This window comes from Brassica oleracea, chromosome C1 (assembly GCF_000695525.1).
Source record: "Brassica oleracea var. oleracea cultivar TO1000 chromosome C1, BOL, whole genome shotgun sequence".
NCBI classification, from domain to species: Eukaryota; Viridiplantae; Streptophyta; class Magnoliopsida; order Brassicales; family Brassicaceae; genus Brassica; species Brassica oleracea.
In genome coordinates this window covers 42206322-42223957 of record NC_027748.1, presented here as the reverse complement: position 1 = coordinate 42223957, position 17636 = coordinate 42206322, and the positions used below count along the sequence as shown (strand labels likewise).

Below are 17636 nucleotides of genomic sequence, written 5' to 3'. Positions count from 1 at the left end.
GTGCGTTGGAGCTTCTTGGTACAGTTGAAGCAAGAAACGTAGCACCATCCTTTGTCCAGCTTGATACCAGTGACCTTCTCAGTGCAGATGAAATCAATCTCCTACATTCGTAAATCAGCAGCATCAAACTTTTAGCTTTAATTCATTCCATACTCAAATAATAATATATGGTTGTTACACCTGAGAGGAAGCAGAATTGACAAATTCATTGAGATCAGCTATGCTCAGGGATTCCACCTTGTCGTAGCCCTTAAGCAATGGAGCTGCTGGCGCAAGCCCAGTGTCTTGGGCAACCAGCCTGTAGAAGTCTCCCCTGCGATGGTTTCCTTGTCAAAATATATGCGTGTGCCTGAAGTGGCATTCAGAAACAGATGACCTGAAAAATAAAAATGCTTTTAATGTACTGAGAATACTTAAAAGGAGACTATGTGATGTTAAGCTCAAGTAATTACCTCCCACAATTTTGGGGTTGATACTGGTTGCAACCAGAACCCTTGGATCACCTCCCATTGATTCAAGTTTATTGTGGAGCTTGACAGGCTGTGAGTCGAACATACTCATAGTGACCGAAACATCACTGATAACACGTACATAAGAAAAGTGATAAAAAATGTAATATTTTTTAAATAGAAAACCAGTATTAAAATCTAAATGGATCAATATGGAAGAATTAGCTACTTATCCATTTTAATGGTTGCCATCAAACGGTTCTTGTCATGTGGAGGGTCGGTGACAGTGCTCTTCGCAGCAGTTACCTCACCGATAATGTCTGTGGAATGAAGATTATTAGATAACTAAACAAAATAGACAAATTTACAGATAAGAAGAGCAGTACCTGGAAGCTGAGTGTTTGTGTTGGCAAGACCGAGCAGCTCGCAAACCGGAAAGATTCCACACCTATCGGAATAGCCGGTTCGGTTATCTCATCAAAACATGTTGAATCGCTGAAACGAATCATCATAGAGGAGTCCGACAGTCAGTAATTCTGATTACATCGGGTCACATCAAAACCAGCTAGGGAATATAGCGAACCCACCTTCAGATTAGGCATGTGAATTGCAAGCCGGTTCACATTCACCGTCGCCGGCATGATGGTCGACAAAACAAAAAATGATAAAAAAAATCCTGTAATAAAGATTCAACACGACAGACGGTTCTGAAGAAAATATTAAAAACAATCACTAATCAGTTCTGAAGATCTAAACATGAATTGTTGGTAGAACAAACCAAAGTACTTATGAACTCAAGTAAAGGTTCAGAACAAACCTGGGAATCAGGCAGAAACATATCGACTCCCATGAGTTCGCTACCCCATCGGACGTTCATGGGCTCCAAGAAGCAGAGCAACCGGACTTGAATGGTGGAGGAGCATCGTCCGGTCTTCAGATCGAAAAGGAAGATCGCTGCGTTAGCCATATTCAGGATATAAGTTTCATAGAGTGACGGAGACAAAATCTATTCGAAAACCCTAATACAAATTGAAATAATGTAAGGCCAGATCCGATTAAAAAACCAACGTAAGACAAAGTTTAATGAAACACAAAGTGTTTGGTTTTTTTAATGAAACACAGTGTATTTGGTTTTGGACACGTGTCGACTCCTGACGAATCCATTTAGTGACGTGGCTCACTACAGAAAGAGAGAGTCTCTTCTTTATGTTATTAGATCTAAAAATAATTAATATATATATAAATATATAAATTTATTTTGGATACCCAAAATACTTCAGTTCGGATCGGATTAGGTTTCAGTTCTTCAAATACCAAAATTTTGAATAATTCGGATATTTAATCGATTTCGGTTCGGATTTGGTACTACTTATTCGGATTGGGTTCGGATCGGTTCGGTTCTTAGTTTTTTGTCCAATCCCAAATAATGATATAAAAACAAATAGCATTATATTTTTTAAAAAAATACATCCGCCCATGTCAAAATCTAGTCGGTATACTAAGTGTCATTCTCAATGTATACATACACGTTGACCCTTAAAAATCGACCCATCAGAACTTGTGGGCGTGATCTGATATTTGTCTCTTTGTTTAACACTTAACATTGGACCCCAGACGCAGTCGGCCAAACCAATTACGGTTTTAGAGCCAAATATTTTTTTAACTAAGAAAATATACCAGCTTCTCCATAGTCAAAATTGTTATTTACTATTACTTTGGTTAACATGTATAATATTACCAGACAACATAGTAGTTTTCTTTTACTAATTGTTGAAAAGTACTCCTAGTGTCAAGTGTCAACCACTATTTTCTTATATACAGACACACATGGTATTTGTTGCAACATGAACTTTACATCTTAATCCAGTCCATGGACAAAACCAACTTAGATAAGAATCTGAGACTTTGCTGCGGCCCTAGAGCAACTCTTCCGGCCTGATTTGGTTAGAACGCAAACACAAGTCTCTAGAAGCTCAAAATCTTCTTCCCAGAACAAGGAAGATGCCATTTCAGGATTCTGCAATAGTTGCTTGGCAGTCAAGAAACCAGCAATTGTCCATGTCTGGTAAAGCCTGGACTTTTTTCCGATGAACTTCCCATATCTTGTATCGTAGTACTCAGGCCACCGGTCAGCTTGGAGCCTCTTCTCAGCCAATGTAACTGCTTTCACTGCTAGTTCTGGTCTACCCATCTTCATGCATGCCAAGGTGAACTGAAAACATCCAAATACATAATGTGAAGATGTCCTAGCAAATATATATTGCGTGTGTTTTACGCTATTGGTAAGAAACCATGCTTACTTGCCAAAGAAGCGTTGGCCATGACCCGCCGTTATGGTAAGACCAAGGCCTACAAAACATGCATCGAATACATAGATGAAGTCTAGTCCATTTTAAGTGGTAAGCTACTTTCCTTACGTGTTCTTTGGGTCACTCCCAGTGATTATGTGCCACTCTGAAGACTCCAAAGCAGGGAAGCATATCTTAAGTGGCATATGTCCAATGAGATCATCCCATTTCTCTTCAATCAAATTCAATATAGCTTGGTTCTGTTTTGGTGTTCCCAGTGAAGAAATAATTGACCAAAGGTTTCCAAGAGTGAAGAACCTAAAGTCCATGTGAGCAGGCTGGAGGTTTCCTACAAGAAAACCACACCTATGGCTTTCAGGAATCCAGTCCATTAACCATGGAGACACCTGGTCCGGGTAGATGTTGAACTTGTTGGTTGCATCAGTAGAGTACTCCTCAGTTTTATAACGGTAAATTTCATTAATTTTGCCTTTATCAACCCAATAGTTTTCTCTAATGTGGAATGATATTGCGCTTAGCCTGTTGTTAATGGTCCTCACTAGGTTCTTGGAGCTATCATTTATAGTTATCATCTCACGAGAAGACCGTAGAGCGGAATAAAACAAAGCCTGTGTCAATAAACATAGTTAACTTTTCTTGTTTTGAGATTTTTAAAATTCAAGAAACAACTTGTTTTGGGGAGTTACTTGGATCTCAAGAGGATGACCATGAATACCCATACGTCGGTCTATCATGCAAGAGCCATCAGTGACTAGTAACGTTGGAAACATATCAAACCCATCAGCTAAACACAGGTTTGCAATCATCTTTATCCCTGTTTGCACATCTACCCTCTCTTGCAACGAGTAGTCCCCTGTGATCTTCCCATATGCTCTCAACAGTATTATCCACCATAAACCTGAGATTTTTTTTTAATTTAATCAACACTTATGTGTTCTTAGCTAACACTACATATCACACAATGTAATCGTTTCCTGATCTGTTTATGCGAAAGTACTGACCAGAATCAACAGGAGCAACACGACCTATAGCTGACTCACCAAAGTCTGGATCAAGAACCTCTTCAAACTTGTCCTCTTCAAGAGGTGAAGTTCTGACTTTGAAACTCGCAGGCATTAGTCCTTGTCCTGGACTATAACAATCAACTGTTTTCTCCCAACTCTGTAAACACAACACTAAGACCATCTACAACCCAACACTAAAATAGAGACTCTATTTTAGTGTACCTTTCACACAAAGACTTCTCCAACACAACATTCAAAGTTACATTATTTTAGTGTAAAACTATAGCGGTGCACCAAATTTAGTGTGGACTATTCACCATACTAAACATTATTTATATAAAAAAGTATTAAACTAAATAAATAAGAAGATAAATAAATATAAATTAGTAAATAAAATATTTATAATAAAATAGTATACATATTGAAATAGTGTATTTAAATCTATTATTAATTATATGGAAATAGTATTTAATACAAATTATTGTAAATTTTTTATATAATATAATTACATATTAATATTAATTATTTATATTGTAAATATTAAATAATAACAGTTCATAATATTACTATATAATAATGAAAGATAGTTTTTAGTGTGAGATTTTGGGGTTATAGTTGGAGAATAATATGTTTTTAGGGTTGAAATTACACTAAAATAGTGTGGTTTTAATACCCTAATGTTCTTTGTCCTGAATGCAAACTCTTTTCTTTTAGACAAGATCTTTTGTTTATTTCAGTGTATAAAATTGAGACTGTGTATTCATACCTGCAGCTGCAACGTGTAAAGAAGGAAGTTTCGAACAATCTCACCTTCTCCCTTCATCAAGAAAGCAAGAGCCGAAGGTACAAAGTCCCTAATAAAGACCTGATCATAGTTTAAAGGTGCTGTATCAGTTGGATCATTAGCGGCCATGGTTCCTACAGGAGAACCACAGTATGTCACTACTGATTGTCTCAGCAACCTCCAAGCTTCCTCCTCGATTTCTTTTCTTCTGACATTCTCCAGACCGTCCTTATCTATGTTACTGACATCTCCATTGACAACCTCTTCATCTTTCTCATCTTCTTCTAGCCTCTCAACGGTTAATGGCTTCACATTTAAGCCGTTCTTGGATATTATTTTATCCAATGTCGGATCCTTTGTGCATGTCCTGGAAGCAGAGAGGTTTCTTGCCTCAGAAGCAACCTGAGTTGTAACAGAACTTGGCGTGTTAGTACAAAACTGTACAACATTTCTCAGTTTGGTGATTCTATATGGATCTTGATTGTTGATGTTTTGGTTTATGCAGCGGGAATGGTGTGATTGAAACGCGGTGTCTCTAGATGGAGATAGTCTTGTGAAGGCACGGAGAAGGCATTTTGAGGGTCTCATCGTTGAGTTTTCAAGAAAAGCTTTAGCATTCATCATCAGAATCCAACATCCAAGATTGCAAATGACAAGTTTGAAAAGGAAAATAAGTTTTATTTTTGTGTGTTCTTTATATATCTGAAAATGTGAATCCTAAAATGGGAGATTTGTTTTAGGAAGAGAATGGTTTGTGGATATTGGAACTAGTCTACGGCTAATTTGATGTTTCTATTAATATACCAACTTATAATATTTTTTATTCCTCTTTTTAGCTTGCTCCATTCAATCTATTTCGGTAATATTAAAACTTGCAATGTGGATTGTAATGAAACTTTCATAAATGTGCTTTGCCAAGTTCTTTTAAAAAATCTGAGTGTTTTCTTGTTCAATGAAAATGTTACATGTTTATGTATTTTAACTGATTTAGAAATTTATGTCGAGTTTAAGTATTTTGTAAAATTTAATAGTTTTAAATTTAACAAATGGATTTTAATTTATATTCGCAATTTTGTAAGTTTTTTCAAAGAAAAATGTATGTATTTATATTTTCAATATATATAACAAACCTTACAAATCCAGTAAATTTAGTGTGAGATCAAATTAATAGACTTATTGAAGTGAAGACGAAGACGAAGAGATTACAAAACTAAAAGATGAGATAAGCTTAATGTCAGGTCATTTGAAACATAAGACTAATGAACTCAAATCTCATGTGAATCCCTACTAGAATTTTCAATAAAAGTTTCAACATTTTAAGATCTTTCCATCTGTTAAAATCTCAATGGAAGTTTCAATTCTTTGATTAAAAACAACAGCTGGAGAAACAGAGATAACAGATCAAGAAAGAAGAAGATACTGAAGCTAGAGTTCTGTCTTCAAGAAACTAGAAGCCAGACAAGAAAGCTGACTAGGGTAAGTGTTAAGTTCATTACTCTTGACATTCTTGTTTGGATGGATCAAAGGGTTTTTAAAATTCTTTTGTTGTTTGATGAAGGGGGAACAGAAAGGGGAAAGAAGGCACATAGAGATCAAAGAGATAAGAGATCTGGTGTAGGAGACACAACAAGGTAACGAAAAATATTGGGAGAAACAGAAGATCTGAGACAATTCAGGATTCAAGATCGTTGTTAGTACTAGTCTCCAAAAGATAGGAAATTCTTTCAGTATAACATGTAGTTGAGGAAAATCTAAGACAACGGTCTAGGTGTGTGTTTGTATGTATAGCCTTGTTTAGAATGGCCTCCATCCAAACGTAACATTACAATGTCTAGTCTTTGTTTAAATTGGCCTCCATCCAAACGTAACATGACAATATGTCAAAAAAAAAAAAAAAAAGAAACATTACAATATGTCTAGTCTTGTCTAAAATGGCTCCATCAAAATGTAACACTATTGCATTAACATAATAATTTTCTATGTAAGTATATTAGTTACAAAATAAGAGTAGCATTTTGAACAAACAGGTTCCGTAGCTCAGTTGGTTAGAGCGTTGGTCTTATGAGCCGAAGGTCGCGGGTTCGAGCTCCGCCGGGACCATAATTCTGGCCCATTTGTTTAAAATATTACTGTTTTTGCAAAGCCCACTTCAATCATGTTAAATATATTTTGCCTCTACACGCCCGATATATACATAATTCCATATCCAGTGTTGTATGCATGTACTGTATTGTGTGTGTAGTATAAACAAGAAATGCATAAATCACTCCTACTTTGTAGTTTTCTCAACGATCCGACCTCCCAGCTTTGTCCAAATTTTCAAGATTTGCCACCGTGTTTTCATTATTACTATATTATTCGGTCCTTAGATTAAATTAAGAACCAATTTAAAACTATATATACTTAGCCGGAAATGTCATCACAATATAGTCAATTTAGTTTTAAGCTACTTTGGCAATAGGAGTTTGACTCCTCTTTTTTTTTTAAAGGTGTGAACACAAATGGTGCTGAGAATGGACCTATTAAAAAAAGACCAATAATAGATTGTTGTACAGTAAGATTAATTTTATTTAATATGCCACTAATTGTTTACAAAATGAATTAATTAATAAAAATCCTGTTCTTAACATTAAAACCAGCATTATTGTGAGATTATTTTTTGGTAGTATGCCAGTCTAACCAGTTACAACCTAAATATATTTAAAAACAATAGAAAGGATGGATCATGAAGGTTTTTAGTAGGTTGCATTAAGTTTGAATGGTCAAACTCGAAAAGGAGGAAAAATAACTAAACCCAATGTACTTCAAACTTCAAAGATCTTCTTATATAATCTTTTGGATTTTACTTTACGAGATGACTGTCACCCGATGATAGCATAGACATCTCTGTCAAAATCAGACAGAGAGCTTCATTTGTATACTTACAAATCAATTCATTATTATTCATTACACCAAAGGAGAGAGAGATTCATCATCATCATCATTAAGACTTTCTTTCTTTTTTGGTATGATTTGATTTTGATTGTCTACGTATCAATTTCTCTTGTTTGATTGAAATTTTTATTTTTTTGGTATGTATATGTGTACCATTTTCCTTATTAGGATTCTATACCCTTCTTTTTAGGTGCTAATTGTTTCCAATATCTTGTCAAAAAATCACAAACTTTCCATGTTGAAATCGTTAACAACCATTTGCTCATTGCTGCAGGGTTGATCTGATTAAGATTTGTAGAGTTTGATCAAAAAAAAAAAAAGATTTGAAGAGTAACAAAGGAATAGTTCCTGGAATGGCTACGGTGGGTGTGGAGCCTAGTGCTGCGGTTAGAGAATTTATTGGCAACGTTACAGATGTTGATAGGTTACATGAGGAGATGATTCACATGAGAATTCAAGAGGATAAAGTATGTCTAGTTTTTCTCTTTCTTTAGTTTTGATGCTGTTTCAGATTGTATTCTTATGGTTTTTGTTGACTGACTTGATTGATGTTCACCAGGAAATGGAAGATACAATTGTATATGGCAATGTGACTGAGACTGGTTATATAGTAACTACAATAGCTGGAAGAAATGGCCAACCAAATCAGGTTTTGTGACCCTTCTTAATCCTCAACTATTTGATTAGACTATTTATTTCTAAGAGCATTTTCTTGGATGTTAAACTTCAGACAATCAGTTACATGGCAGAGCGAGCTGTTGGGCAAGGAGCCTTTGGAGTTGTGTTCCAAGTGAGTCTTAGTTTCTCTCAATATTCTAAAAAATCGGTCTAGACGGCTGCCTAAGTGGCAAATCTGGTTTAAACAAAATGTTTTTTTCTACACCGATCTTTTAAGAAATTGGTTTATGCATTCAAAAAATCGATCTAGTCCGTCCAAACAATAATTCTATATAAAACGCATAACTGCCCCCTAGTGAATCTTTGAACATTGGTTTCTCTTCTTTCTTAGAACCAAGTGTCTTTGCCACTGAGACATGATCATTGTCTTTGGTTCTTCCCAGGCGAAATGTTTAGAAACAGGAGAAACTGTTGCGTTAAAGAAAGTCTTGCAAGATCGAAGGTACAAGAACCGTGAGCTTCAAACAATGAGACTACTTGACCATCCAAATGTAGTGTCTTTGAAACACTGCTTCTTCTCAACAACCGATAAAGACGAGCTTTACCTCAACTTGGTTCTTGAATACGTTCCAGAGACAGTACACCATGTTATCAATCATTACAGCAATCTTAACCAACGAATGCCTCTTGTTTACGCCAAACTCTACACGTATCAGGTAGATTGCAATCCTTTTAACTTACTCTTATTTGAAATTTCATTGTCTTTCTATGTTTTGTGCAGATATTCAGGTCCTTATCTTACATTCACCGATGTATCGGTGTGTGCCACCGCGACATAAAGCCTCAGAACTTGTTGGTTAACCCACACACTCATCAAGTGAAGCTATGTGATTTTGGAAGTGCTAAAGTATTGGTGAGTAACGTTTGATGAATCTTTCTCTCCTTAAAGCAGAGGACCCTTAACTATTTATTTGATTAATGATGACTCTTGAAACAGGTTAAAGGAGAGCCAAACATTTCATATATATGCTCAAGGTATTACAGGGCACCTGAGCTTATTTTTGGAGCCACTGAGTATACTACAGCCATTGATGTCTGGTCTGCAGGTTGTGTTCTCGCTGAGCTTCTTCTTGGACAGGTAAGAACAACTTCTCAAATCTCCTAATCCTAGTTCAGTGGTTGACCAATCCGTTGTCTTGGCAGCCATTGTTCCCTGGTGAGAGCCGCGTTGATCAACTTGTAGAGATTATAAAGGTAATATACCTCTATTAATAGTGTAAAGAGTTGCACCTTCTTATTTTTTTTAAAGAGTTACACTTTTATGTGTTGTGTAATGATTATATACTTGACTGTATTCATGAACTGAACAGGTTTTGGGAACACCAACAAGGGAGGAAATCAAATGCATGAACCCCAATTACACTGACTTCAAGTTCCCTCAGATTAAAGCTCATCCATGGCATAAGGTAAACCTGACCTTTAAAAAGTTCAATGCCTTCTTTAACTAGCCGTTAACATTCCTCACTGGAGTTTCAGGTATTTCACAAGGGGATGCCTCCAGAAGCTGTTGATTTGGTCTCAAGGCTTCTTCAGTACTCTCCCAATCTCCGTTTCACTGCTGTGAGTATTTGTAACCTCTCTTACCATCTTTCCTTCATTTCTGTATAAACATTTTCTCCTTATCTTATTTTGTTGTACCTTTGTAGATTGATGTATTGGTCCATCCTTTCTTTGACGAGCTTAGAGATCCCAATGGAAGTTTATTTCCACCGCTATTCAACTTCAAGCCTCATGGTACTAACCACATTCTTCCTTTTTCTCTTGGTTTTTTAGCACGTTGAACTATATACAAGTGACACATATCAATAGCATCATATACACAAGTGACTCATGTTCTTTATTAATGTGTTGTGTGAAAGCAGAGCTTCAAGGTGTGCCTCTGGAGATGGTGGCTAAGTTAGTACCTGAACATGCTAGGGACCAGTGTCCTTGGCTCGGCTTGTAATCTATCCGTTGTTACTTTCAGAACACGAAAACCAGAGGGAACAGTCAGAGAAATTCATATCTTATGTATCTGCTTCCTCTGTTTTTGTTACTGTGATTCAATCTCGGCCAGATGATTCTGTAACCCTTTATTCTTTGTAGTGAGTAGGGAAAGAGTGAATCGTTCCGAGGGTTATGTGATATTGTCAAAATCAACAATTTTTTTTTTTTATTATGAAAAACAAATATATTCATTGTTATTTGTTATGTATTTATTTAACTTTATACTTGAGACAAGTTCATAAGTGATAACTTGAGCAAATTTTTTTAAAAATTAAATCAAAATCATATAAAAAAAATCTTAAATGTAAATTCCTTTCTTAAAGAATGATTTAAAATTTTTTTTTTCTTTTCTTACTAGCATTCAAGAGGAGGATATACTTTACAAGTTGATTTGTTGTGACCAAGCCCCTTGCACTTACTACACTGCAGCTGCCGCTTCATCACCTCTTCAGCCGGTGTCTTCTTCTTCGGTGGCCTCCCCGGAGGCCGCCGTGTAGGTGGCGGTGTCACCGTCATCCCAGAACCCCCTGAGCTCTCTCTACACATCTCTCCATCCAACAAAGGAACCGGACTTATCGACATAGCATAAGTCAACCTATAGTTATCAACACTGTAATATCTAGAACAAAAGTCATAAGGACTACGTCCACTACAGCTTATAACAGCAACCGCGTGGTGACACGGTAACCCCGTTAACTGCCAACCTTTGCAGCTACAGTCACACTGCGCCATGTTCACCACCTCATACGTCTCTCCCTGGACTTGAAACAAATTGTTATCCGTGGATGAGGACGTTACATTAACGCCTTGCGCTTTTAAACACTCTTTCTCTAGCTTTATCTCCATGGAAGGAGTCAATCTTCTTCCATTATCCTCATCTCCATTAATCCTTCTCACGTGAATCATTCCCATTATCTTTCCCAGGATCAGATCAACCATTTGAGTTATAGGTAGTTCGTTGGCCTCTGAAGCCCAGGTGAAGAACGGTTCACCTGAGTTTGATGTCATGTGGTTGTACCTAGCACCAGGAAAGTAAACATTAGCCCAGTGATCAGGCTTGCTATTGTGCATAATCCAGTCGTAAGCGTCCTGCGAAAGGCCTCTGATGTTCCCCACATATCCCTCAAACGAGTCCTGTCTCGGCGCATAAGCCGCCGAGTAAAACTCATCGACGATTAGCCTCTTGATCTCGTGAGAGAACGGTCCTTTCAAGTCTCTGATGAGCTCGTCGGTTAAATACCGTAAGCAGTAAGCATGAAACGAGTTAACAAACACTTTCGGGATCAGTTCCTGGAGGTTCTTGAGCCTGTCCGCCACGAAAGTGATCGGACAAGCCGCGAAGGTGGAGATAGCAGTTCTCAGCTGGAGCAAAAACCACTCCCAGTTATCCTCACTCTCGGCGTCAACAACCGCAAACGCTAACGGAAACACTTCGTCGTCTCCGTCAACAGAAGTCGCAGCCAACAAAGTCCCCTGATACTTTGCCTTCAAGGGGATACTATCAAGAAACACCAACGGTCTACAACCTTCAACAAAACCGTAAACCGAGGCGTGGAACGACACGAAAACACGGTGGAAGCTCGAATCCTTCTTGGTTGCGAATGTAACAATGCTGCCTGGATTTGTTTCGATTATCTTCTCGCAGTAAACCGGAAGCTGCTTGTAACCGTCCTTGTACGATCCTTGGAGCTGCTCTCTCGCAATCTCTTTCCCGCGCCAAGCTTGAAAGTAGTTCAGCTGAATCCCATACTCTTCTTTAATATCGCTGACGATATCTTTCGGTTTATAGTTAGGAAACACTCTCAGCTTCTCCTTGATAATACTGGCCACCCAGCTCCTACTCGTCTGGAGACCGTTGAAGCCACCCGCGCCTTCGCAGGTATGCGAAGGGGTCATCTTCTTGATGCATATCAGCTGAGTGGTCGATAGCCTCGAGGCGTGGATCCTCCAGGGACAGCCCTCCGCTTTGCATCTGACCGTCACTCGGTGGCTATCGTTCTTCTTGTAACGGAAACCGAACTGGTTAGCAATGGCGTACTTGCGCAGCGATTCGCGGAACTCGCCTACGTTTTTGAACCTCTGTCCGAGGCCTGTGATTGTGTTCTGCCACTGCTGCGTTCTCGCCTTTGCGAGAATGTCTCCTGAGGGATTGTTGACGTCGAGAATCATCGATGGAGTTGTAACGATCTGTGAATCTTCTGCAGCTTGGCTCATGACTTGCTCTATTGTTACAACAGTAGGATCTGAGACTGAGAGGGGAAGATGATCTTCTGGTCCTGTTGTGTCATCTATCATGTCGTCTAGAGGAGCTGGTGGAATCGCTTCGGACAGTGTCGTTCTGCTAGATCTGTAAGAAGAAAAATAAACTCGTTAAATTACATAGACATAGACTTCCAAATTTGATTTATTTTTTTTTACCGAAGCAGTTAATAAATCGTCTACAGCCTCCAAAATCTAAGAACCGGCTCTAACGACGAGGCTTTTTTTTGCTTACCTGCTAGCCTCGGGAGCTTCTTCGGGTATGAGATAGACATCAGCAGAGTTAGAGTTCTCGTGGAACTTGATCATCCGTTTCAAGTCTTTATCGTTAGAGATGGAGATGAGAGTCTTCTTGTTATCAGGGAGAAAGTATTTGAGACAAACTGTGCTGGTGGCGTCGAAGTTAAACATCTCACCAATCTCTGAGATAAAGTCTTTGAACATCGTATCTTCGTCAATGTCTATTGCGTGTGCATCGCCGCCTCTGTAAGTTAGCGCTCCGCCTTTCTCTGTTAGAAACTGCCCTCCGGACATACATATTGCTATCACCCGTTTCCCTGACATGTCCTGCAGACAATAAAATCAAGTTTTTAGCAAAAAAAAATAAAATAAAATCAAGTTACAAACAAAACTATCAAACTCTTAACTCTGTGAACACCTAAAACATAAGGAAGACGCTCTCAATCACTGCAAAAGCTATTATAATGCCCAAGAAAATCGATGCAGAGCAATGTCATAAGGCACATTCAGAGCCCAAACCCAATCAAGCATTTAGTTTCAGAAACTTGAAGCGACTACTCATGGAGACAATAAGAGTCATCCAACTGTAATAACTAAACAGTTTAATTTTACAGAGAATGAAGCAAAAAGGATTTAATCTAAATTCCAGAAGGTCTAATCTTCGTTAACCCTAGTAATCTCAAGCTCCTGGGTACAGGTAGAATCTGCGACTTAATCTAATAAAATCAATACTAACAATTGACATTACATCCGCATAACTTATCAAATAATTTGGCTGCAGGAACCTTAAAAGTTAAAACCAATAGTTTTGATATATGTGCAAAGCTTATAAGAATGAGCGATTGAATTACCTCAGAATTTCGGAGAATTTAGAAACCCTAATCCGATATTGAAGTTGTTTTTATGATCGAATTCTCGGAAGTTGCACGAGGAAGAAGAGCTTGGGAAGAGCTTGACAACAACCCTCGTTTTTTTTTTTTTTTGTGAAAACTGCTAACCCTCGTTTTTTTTTGGCATTTATTTTTTTTATGTCAATAAATAAGTGTACGTAGTTGAGTTCTACTATTGGTTATCCAATTTGGAAAGTCTTATTGTAAAATTACTATTTTTTTGATCAAAGTTGTAAAATTGTTTAAAAATGAAAATACGGGAAAACATTTTAATAAAAGGTATCCTAAAATATATAAATTAAAAGCATAGAATTAAAAAAATAATTTTATTTTAATCTGAAACATAAATTCAGTCGGTTTTGTTTTTCAGACATGTATAACATCAAAATATTAGTCATTACGTCACAACCTTCTCGGACAGCAATCACCATCCATTCTTAACCTGATGATGTGTCTTCCCTGAGGATGTATCTATGTCCTTCTATAGACTGCCTATGAGCCTGACGTTAAACACCATGCTGGAACGCATGATCCATTTGAAACACCGTGTCATCTAAAGCTATATAACGTGTTTTCTATTATGAGAGTCGTGTCCTGTGCTACGTTAAACGAATTAGTGCCTGAAAAAGAAACAGCTAGAGTTAGATTAGAAAGCGATATGTTATGGAATATGGATTCGTTTCTTTAAGACAAAAATACTACTACTAAATAATCATTTTGTAATCGATTACAGCTAAATTTAAACATATAGTAACTAATTAATTCAATGAAGCATAAATAGATATGATTTTAGAACAAGTTTGAGCTTTTATCAAGAGAAATTAGGCTGCATATACATACAAAAAATCAATATTAGCTAATTATCCTAACACTATTGTTGACATTATTAACAAATCTATAATACAATATTGCTCCTGCTAGGCCTGGGCGTTCGGGCCAGTTCTTTTCGGATCCGGGTCTTTTCGGGTCCTGAATATTTAGACTCAATAGGTACTTAGAAATTTTCGGTTCAAGTTCGGGTCGATTCTTCTCGGGTCCGGGTCGGTTCGGATCTATAATTAAAATACCCATAAAATACCCGTAATTTTTCGGGTCCATATCGGATCCGGATCGGGTTCAGATATTTAGGATCTGAAAATGACATGATATACCCAATTCCATCAACTTTAGTTGAATATTTGTCATATATATCTAAAATTTTACAAAACAGCTTAAATAAAACTATTTATAATTAAAATAAAACATTTTAAAACTCTAAATTTTACATTTTAAAGCTTTATATTACTTAAAAAATGTTAAAAATAATAACAAATGTTGTTCACAAAAGATATTTCAACTAAATCATAAAATAATATATATAAAATAGAACACAAAAAAAATCATAGTTTTAAATATACATGTTTTTAAGTCGGGTACAAATCGGTTCTTATCGGGTCGGGTCTATTCTGATCGGTTCTTTTCGGGTCTGTGTCTATTCGGGTCGGTTCCTTTGCGGTTCTGGTTCTTTCGGGTAAAAAAAATTTAGACCCAAAAGGTACTTGTACATTTTCGGTCGGTTCCGGGTCGGGTATTTTTGGGTCGGTTCCGGTTCGAGTCTTCGGATCCAGGTTAAAATGCCCAGGCCTAGCTCCTGCCCAAACCAGCCCATCCTTCTCTCTCACTCTCTCGTGACCAAACAATCTTCTTCTTCATCTTATTTCTTTTTTCATTCCAAATCTTTGTCTCTACTCAAAATTAGTGTTTACTCCAAAAAAAGACCACTTCGAAAAACATTGGTAATTTTGTACTCAACCCTCCGGATCATGTAGACGTCACTCACCGCTACTCTTACGGTAGTGATTAGGCGGACTCTGACCATCTCCAGTGAAAAGAAAGCCACCCTTGATTTCCCGCTTCCTGAATCCGATTCAAAAGTTACAGAGTCCGCAACCCAGGATCTAAACTACGGTGAGAGATGCAACAGTCACGTGAATCCGGTGACAAGAAAGTCAGGATCCACAACCACCACGCAGCGTCAAACTCTGAAGGTACACGTGACTAAGGCAGAGAAAACGCAATGGACGAGATTGATTAAGATATTCTCGAAGATCTTCCCGAAGCAGTTTGATGGTTTGGTGAAGACCATATAGTGAGCAGGTAAATCTTTTCTTAGTTGTTACATAATATGTTAAGATATTTGAAATGATCTATAAGATGTTAATAAATAGCTGACATTAACTGATACATAATTTGTTTAAATGGTACAAAATTAATTACTGGTCTAACGAGTCATATAACATTGCACGTCAAAACTTAGCAGCTATATTTTATATAATATGTTTCCATTAACCGATATATGTTTAGTTAGATATTATAAAACATGTTATCGTTTTTTAAATTGGTTGCTAAGATGTTAAAAATACCTATTGACAACTTATATATATTTTGTTAAATGGTCAAATATAAATTATTGTGTTAACTTAATCGTTATCTATTCAACTGATATATTTTTTAACGGTTAACAATTATTGTTTATATAGATCAAACAATTGTATTATGTTTCATCTTAGCATTAAATGTTTATTGTTAGTATGCTAATAATTTATTGTGTTTCTTTTCTTCTTATATTGTGTTTTCTCTTTCTTTTGAAATAGTTGCAGATTATTGAGTCGGTAAAATCTTCTGGAAGGTTTAAAGGTTAAGAAGAGGAAGAAATGACTGTATGATTGGTACCAAAAACATAATAAGTGATGATTTGGAGATTTAAGAAGATCGATTGATTTGAAATGGAGTTTTATTCTTAATAAATGTTGAGAAAATTGAGGAAGAAAGAGATAGATAGAAGAGACGTGAATTCGGGAACAAAAAAAAAACAATATGAAAATTTAGGACATGGGTAAAATGGAAAAAGTAGACACAATTATTTATAGTGCACATGGTTTTTCATGATTTTGGTTAGTTAGCTAATTTTACTCAAATATATTTGTGTATATCTAGCAAATTGTCTCTTTTGTCGATCTAGTGACTCTTATTTGCGTATATCTGGCAAATTGTCTCTTTTATTGATTTGGTGGCTATCGCTTGAGTACGTCTATTGATGGATTAATCTGGTTCACGTGATGAAAAAGAATAGCTGAGTGGAGAATTTTACACTCGAACATAACATAGCTAACTTTTATATTTTGAATTTTTGATCGATCTATAAATTATTCACGCGTTTGTGCTCTTAAATTTAATTATTTATTTCGTTTTTATTACTCGTCACATCATGATCAGCATCATAATCAGCCAATCAGATAAATTTGAGTGCTATTTTTCTCCTTTTCTACATTTTTTGTTAAAGGTTCATAACAACGTAGTTATAATTTGAGACTAGTTTACTGTATGCATTCTCTTTTATTTGCCCTATTTAAGGGAGTACGATTTAATTGTTACTACAAGAAATGAAATACCAAAATCATCCCATACTAAAATAATGTAAACCCTTTGTCAAGAGTTCATCCTTTTTAATGCTAACACAATCATATTAAGTATATCATTCTAGATCTTCTAGTAACTTACAAGTTACGACCCGTCTTATATTCCTATTACAAGATTCGAGACCAGTAGACCAACTTCCAAATAAAGAGATATGTTCCGTTTTAATTTACTGGTCAAACTGGGAGATGAATTCTGATGGAGGAGGAGTACTTCGCTCTGTTTACAGCTAAATAAATACAGTCTATAGGTGAAAGATTACCAAAGAAGATTAGGATATTTTCTTATGAAAAGTGACATAATGTATGTATTAATTAGTGATTATTTATACATAGCTTCAAGTTGTAGTGGTTGGATATATTCCTCCACAAGAAGGAAGAACTCTTATTGTAAAATCTTTTATCAAAAAAAAAGAACTCTTATTGTCTTAATAAAGTCATTTAATTCTCCAGAAAGATTCTTTTTTACTTCTCTTTTGACTGTGTGCTCTTCTCTTCTCTACTTTTTGTTTGTTTTTGTTTAAGCTATTTAATAATACTGCATCCCACCAAATTATAGACTTTTATACTTAAATCTATATAATATTTTTATTATAACGTAATATATGCAATCACTGTAGTATTTTTTTTTTTTGTAAACTACAATCA

At 36.4% G+C, this 17636-nt stretch overlaps 3 protein-coding genes and 1 non-coding gene across 4 annotated transcripts; 2 read left to right on the top strand and 2 right to left on the bottom strand.

The window, feature by feature from the left end:
* Nucleotides 1-2134: 2134 nt before the first annotated feature.
* On the bottom strand, nt 2135-5237 carry LOC106295834 (probable alkaline/neutral invertase A, chloroplastic). Its single transcript, XM_013731832.1, has 6 exons — nt 4529-5237; nt 3760-3919; nt 3445-3656; nt 2867-3366; nt 2750-2798; nt 2135-2661 (listed from the first exon to the last, which is right to left on the bottom strand). Exons 1-6 carry the CDS (start codon nt 5168-5170, stop codon nt 2335-2337), a joined length of 1890 nt encoding a protein of 629 aa, XP_013587286.1. The 5' UTR covers nt 5171-5237; the 3' UTR covers nt 2135-2334.
* A 1335-nt stretch (nt 5238-6572) lies between these two features.
* Nucleotides 6573-6646, top strand: TRNAI-UAU. The gene has a single exon. It is a non-coding gene; the product is annotated as a tRNA-Ile (tRNA).
* Nucleotides 6647-7405: 759 nt separating this feature from the next.
* Nucleotides 7406-10233, top strand: LOC106295017 (shaggy-related protein kinase gamma-like). The gene is made up of 12 exons (XM_013730772.1): nt 7406-7551; nt 7755-7947; nt 8040-8129; nt 8211-8270; nt 8542-8814; nt 8880-9011; nt 9096-9236; nt 9302-9352; nt 9469-9564; nt 9635-9718; nt 9805-9892; nt 10021-10233. Exons 2-12 carry the CDS (start codon nt 7834-7836, stop codon nt 10101-10103), a joined length of 1212 nt encoding a protein of 403 aa, XP_013586226.1. The 5' UTR covers nt 7406-7551; nt 7755-7833; the 3' UTR covers nt 10104-10233.
* Nucleotides 10234-10462: 229 nt separating this feature from the next.
* Nucleotides 10463-13637, bottom strand: LOC106296467. Its single transcript, XM_013732634.1, has 3 exons — nt 13495-13637; nt 12639-12970; nt 10463-12491 (listed from the first exon to the last, which is right to left on the bottom strand). The coding sequence occupies exons 2-3, from the start codon at nt 12965-12967 to the stop codon at nt 10499-10501; spliced, it is 2322 nt and encodes a 773-aa protein (XP_013588088.1). The 5' UTR covers nt 12968-12970; nt 13495-13637; the 3' UTR covers nt 10463-10498.
* Nucleotides 13638-17636: the final 3999 nt, after the last annotated feature.

Coding starts and splice junctions, on each gene's coding strand:
- LOC106295834 (XM_013731832.1), bottom strand. CDS start 5,170: ATGATGAATGCTAAAGCTTTTCTTGAAAACTCAACGATGAGACCCTCA. Junction 3,920..4,528: donor TTTACACGTTGCAGCTGCAG/GTATGAATACAC, acceptor TTGTGTTTACAG/AGTTGGGAGAAAACAGTTGA. Junction 2,799..2,866: donor GGGAGTGACCCAAAGAACAC/GTAAGGAAAGTA, acceptor CATGTTTTGTAG/GCCTTGGTCTTACCATAACG.
- LOC106295017 (XM_013730772.1), top strand. CDS start 7,834: ATGGCTACGGTGGGTGTGGAGCCTAGTGCTGCGGTTAGAGAATTTATT. Junction 7,948..8,039: donor TGAGAATTCAAGAGGATAAA/GTATGTCTAGTT, acceptor GATGTTCACCAG/GAAATGGAAGATACAATTGT. Junction 8,815..8,879: donor CCAAACTCTACACGTATCAG/GTAGATTGCAAT, acceptor TGTTTTGTGCAG/ATATTCAGGTCCTTATCTTA.
- LOC106296467 (XM_013732634.1), bottom strand. CDS start 12,967: ATGTCAGGGAAACGGGTGATAGCAATATGTATGTCCGGAGGGCAGTTT. Junction 12,492..12,638: donor GAAGCTCCCGAGGCTAGCAG/GTAAGCAAAAAA, acceptor TTCTTCTTACAG/ATCTAGCAGAACGACACTGT.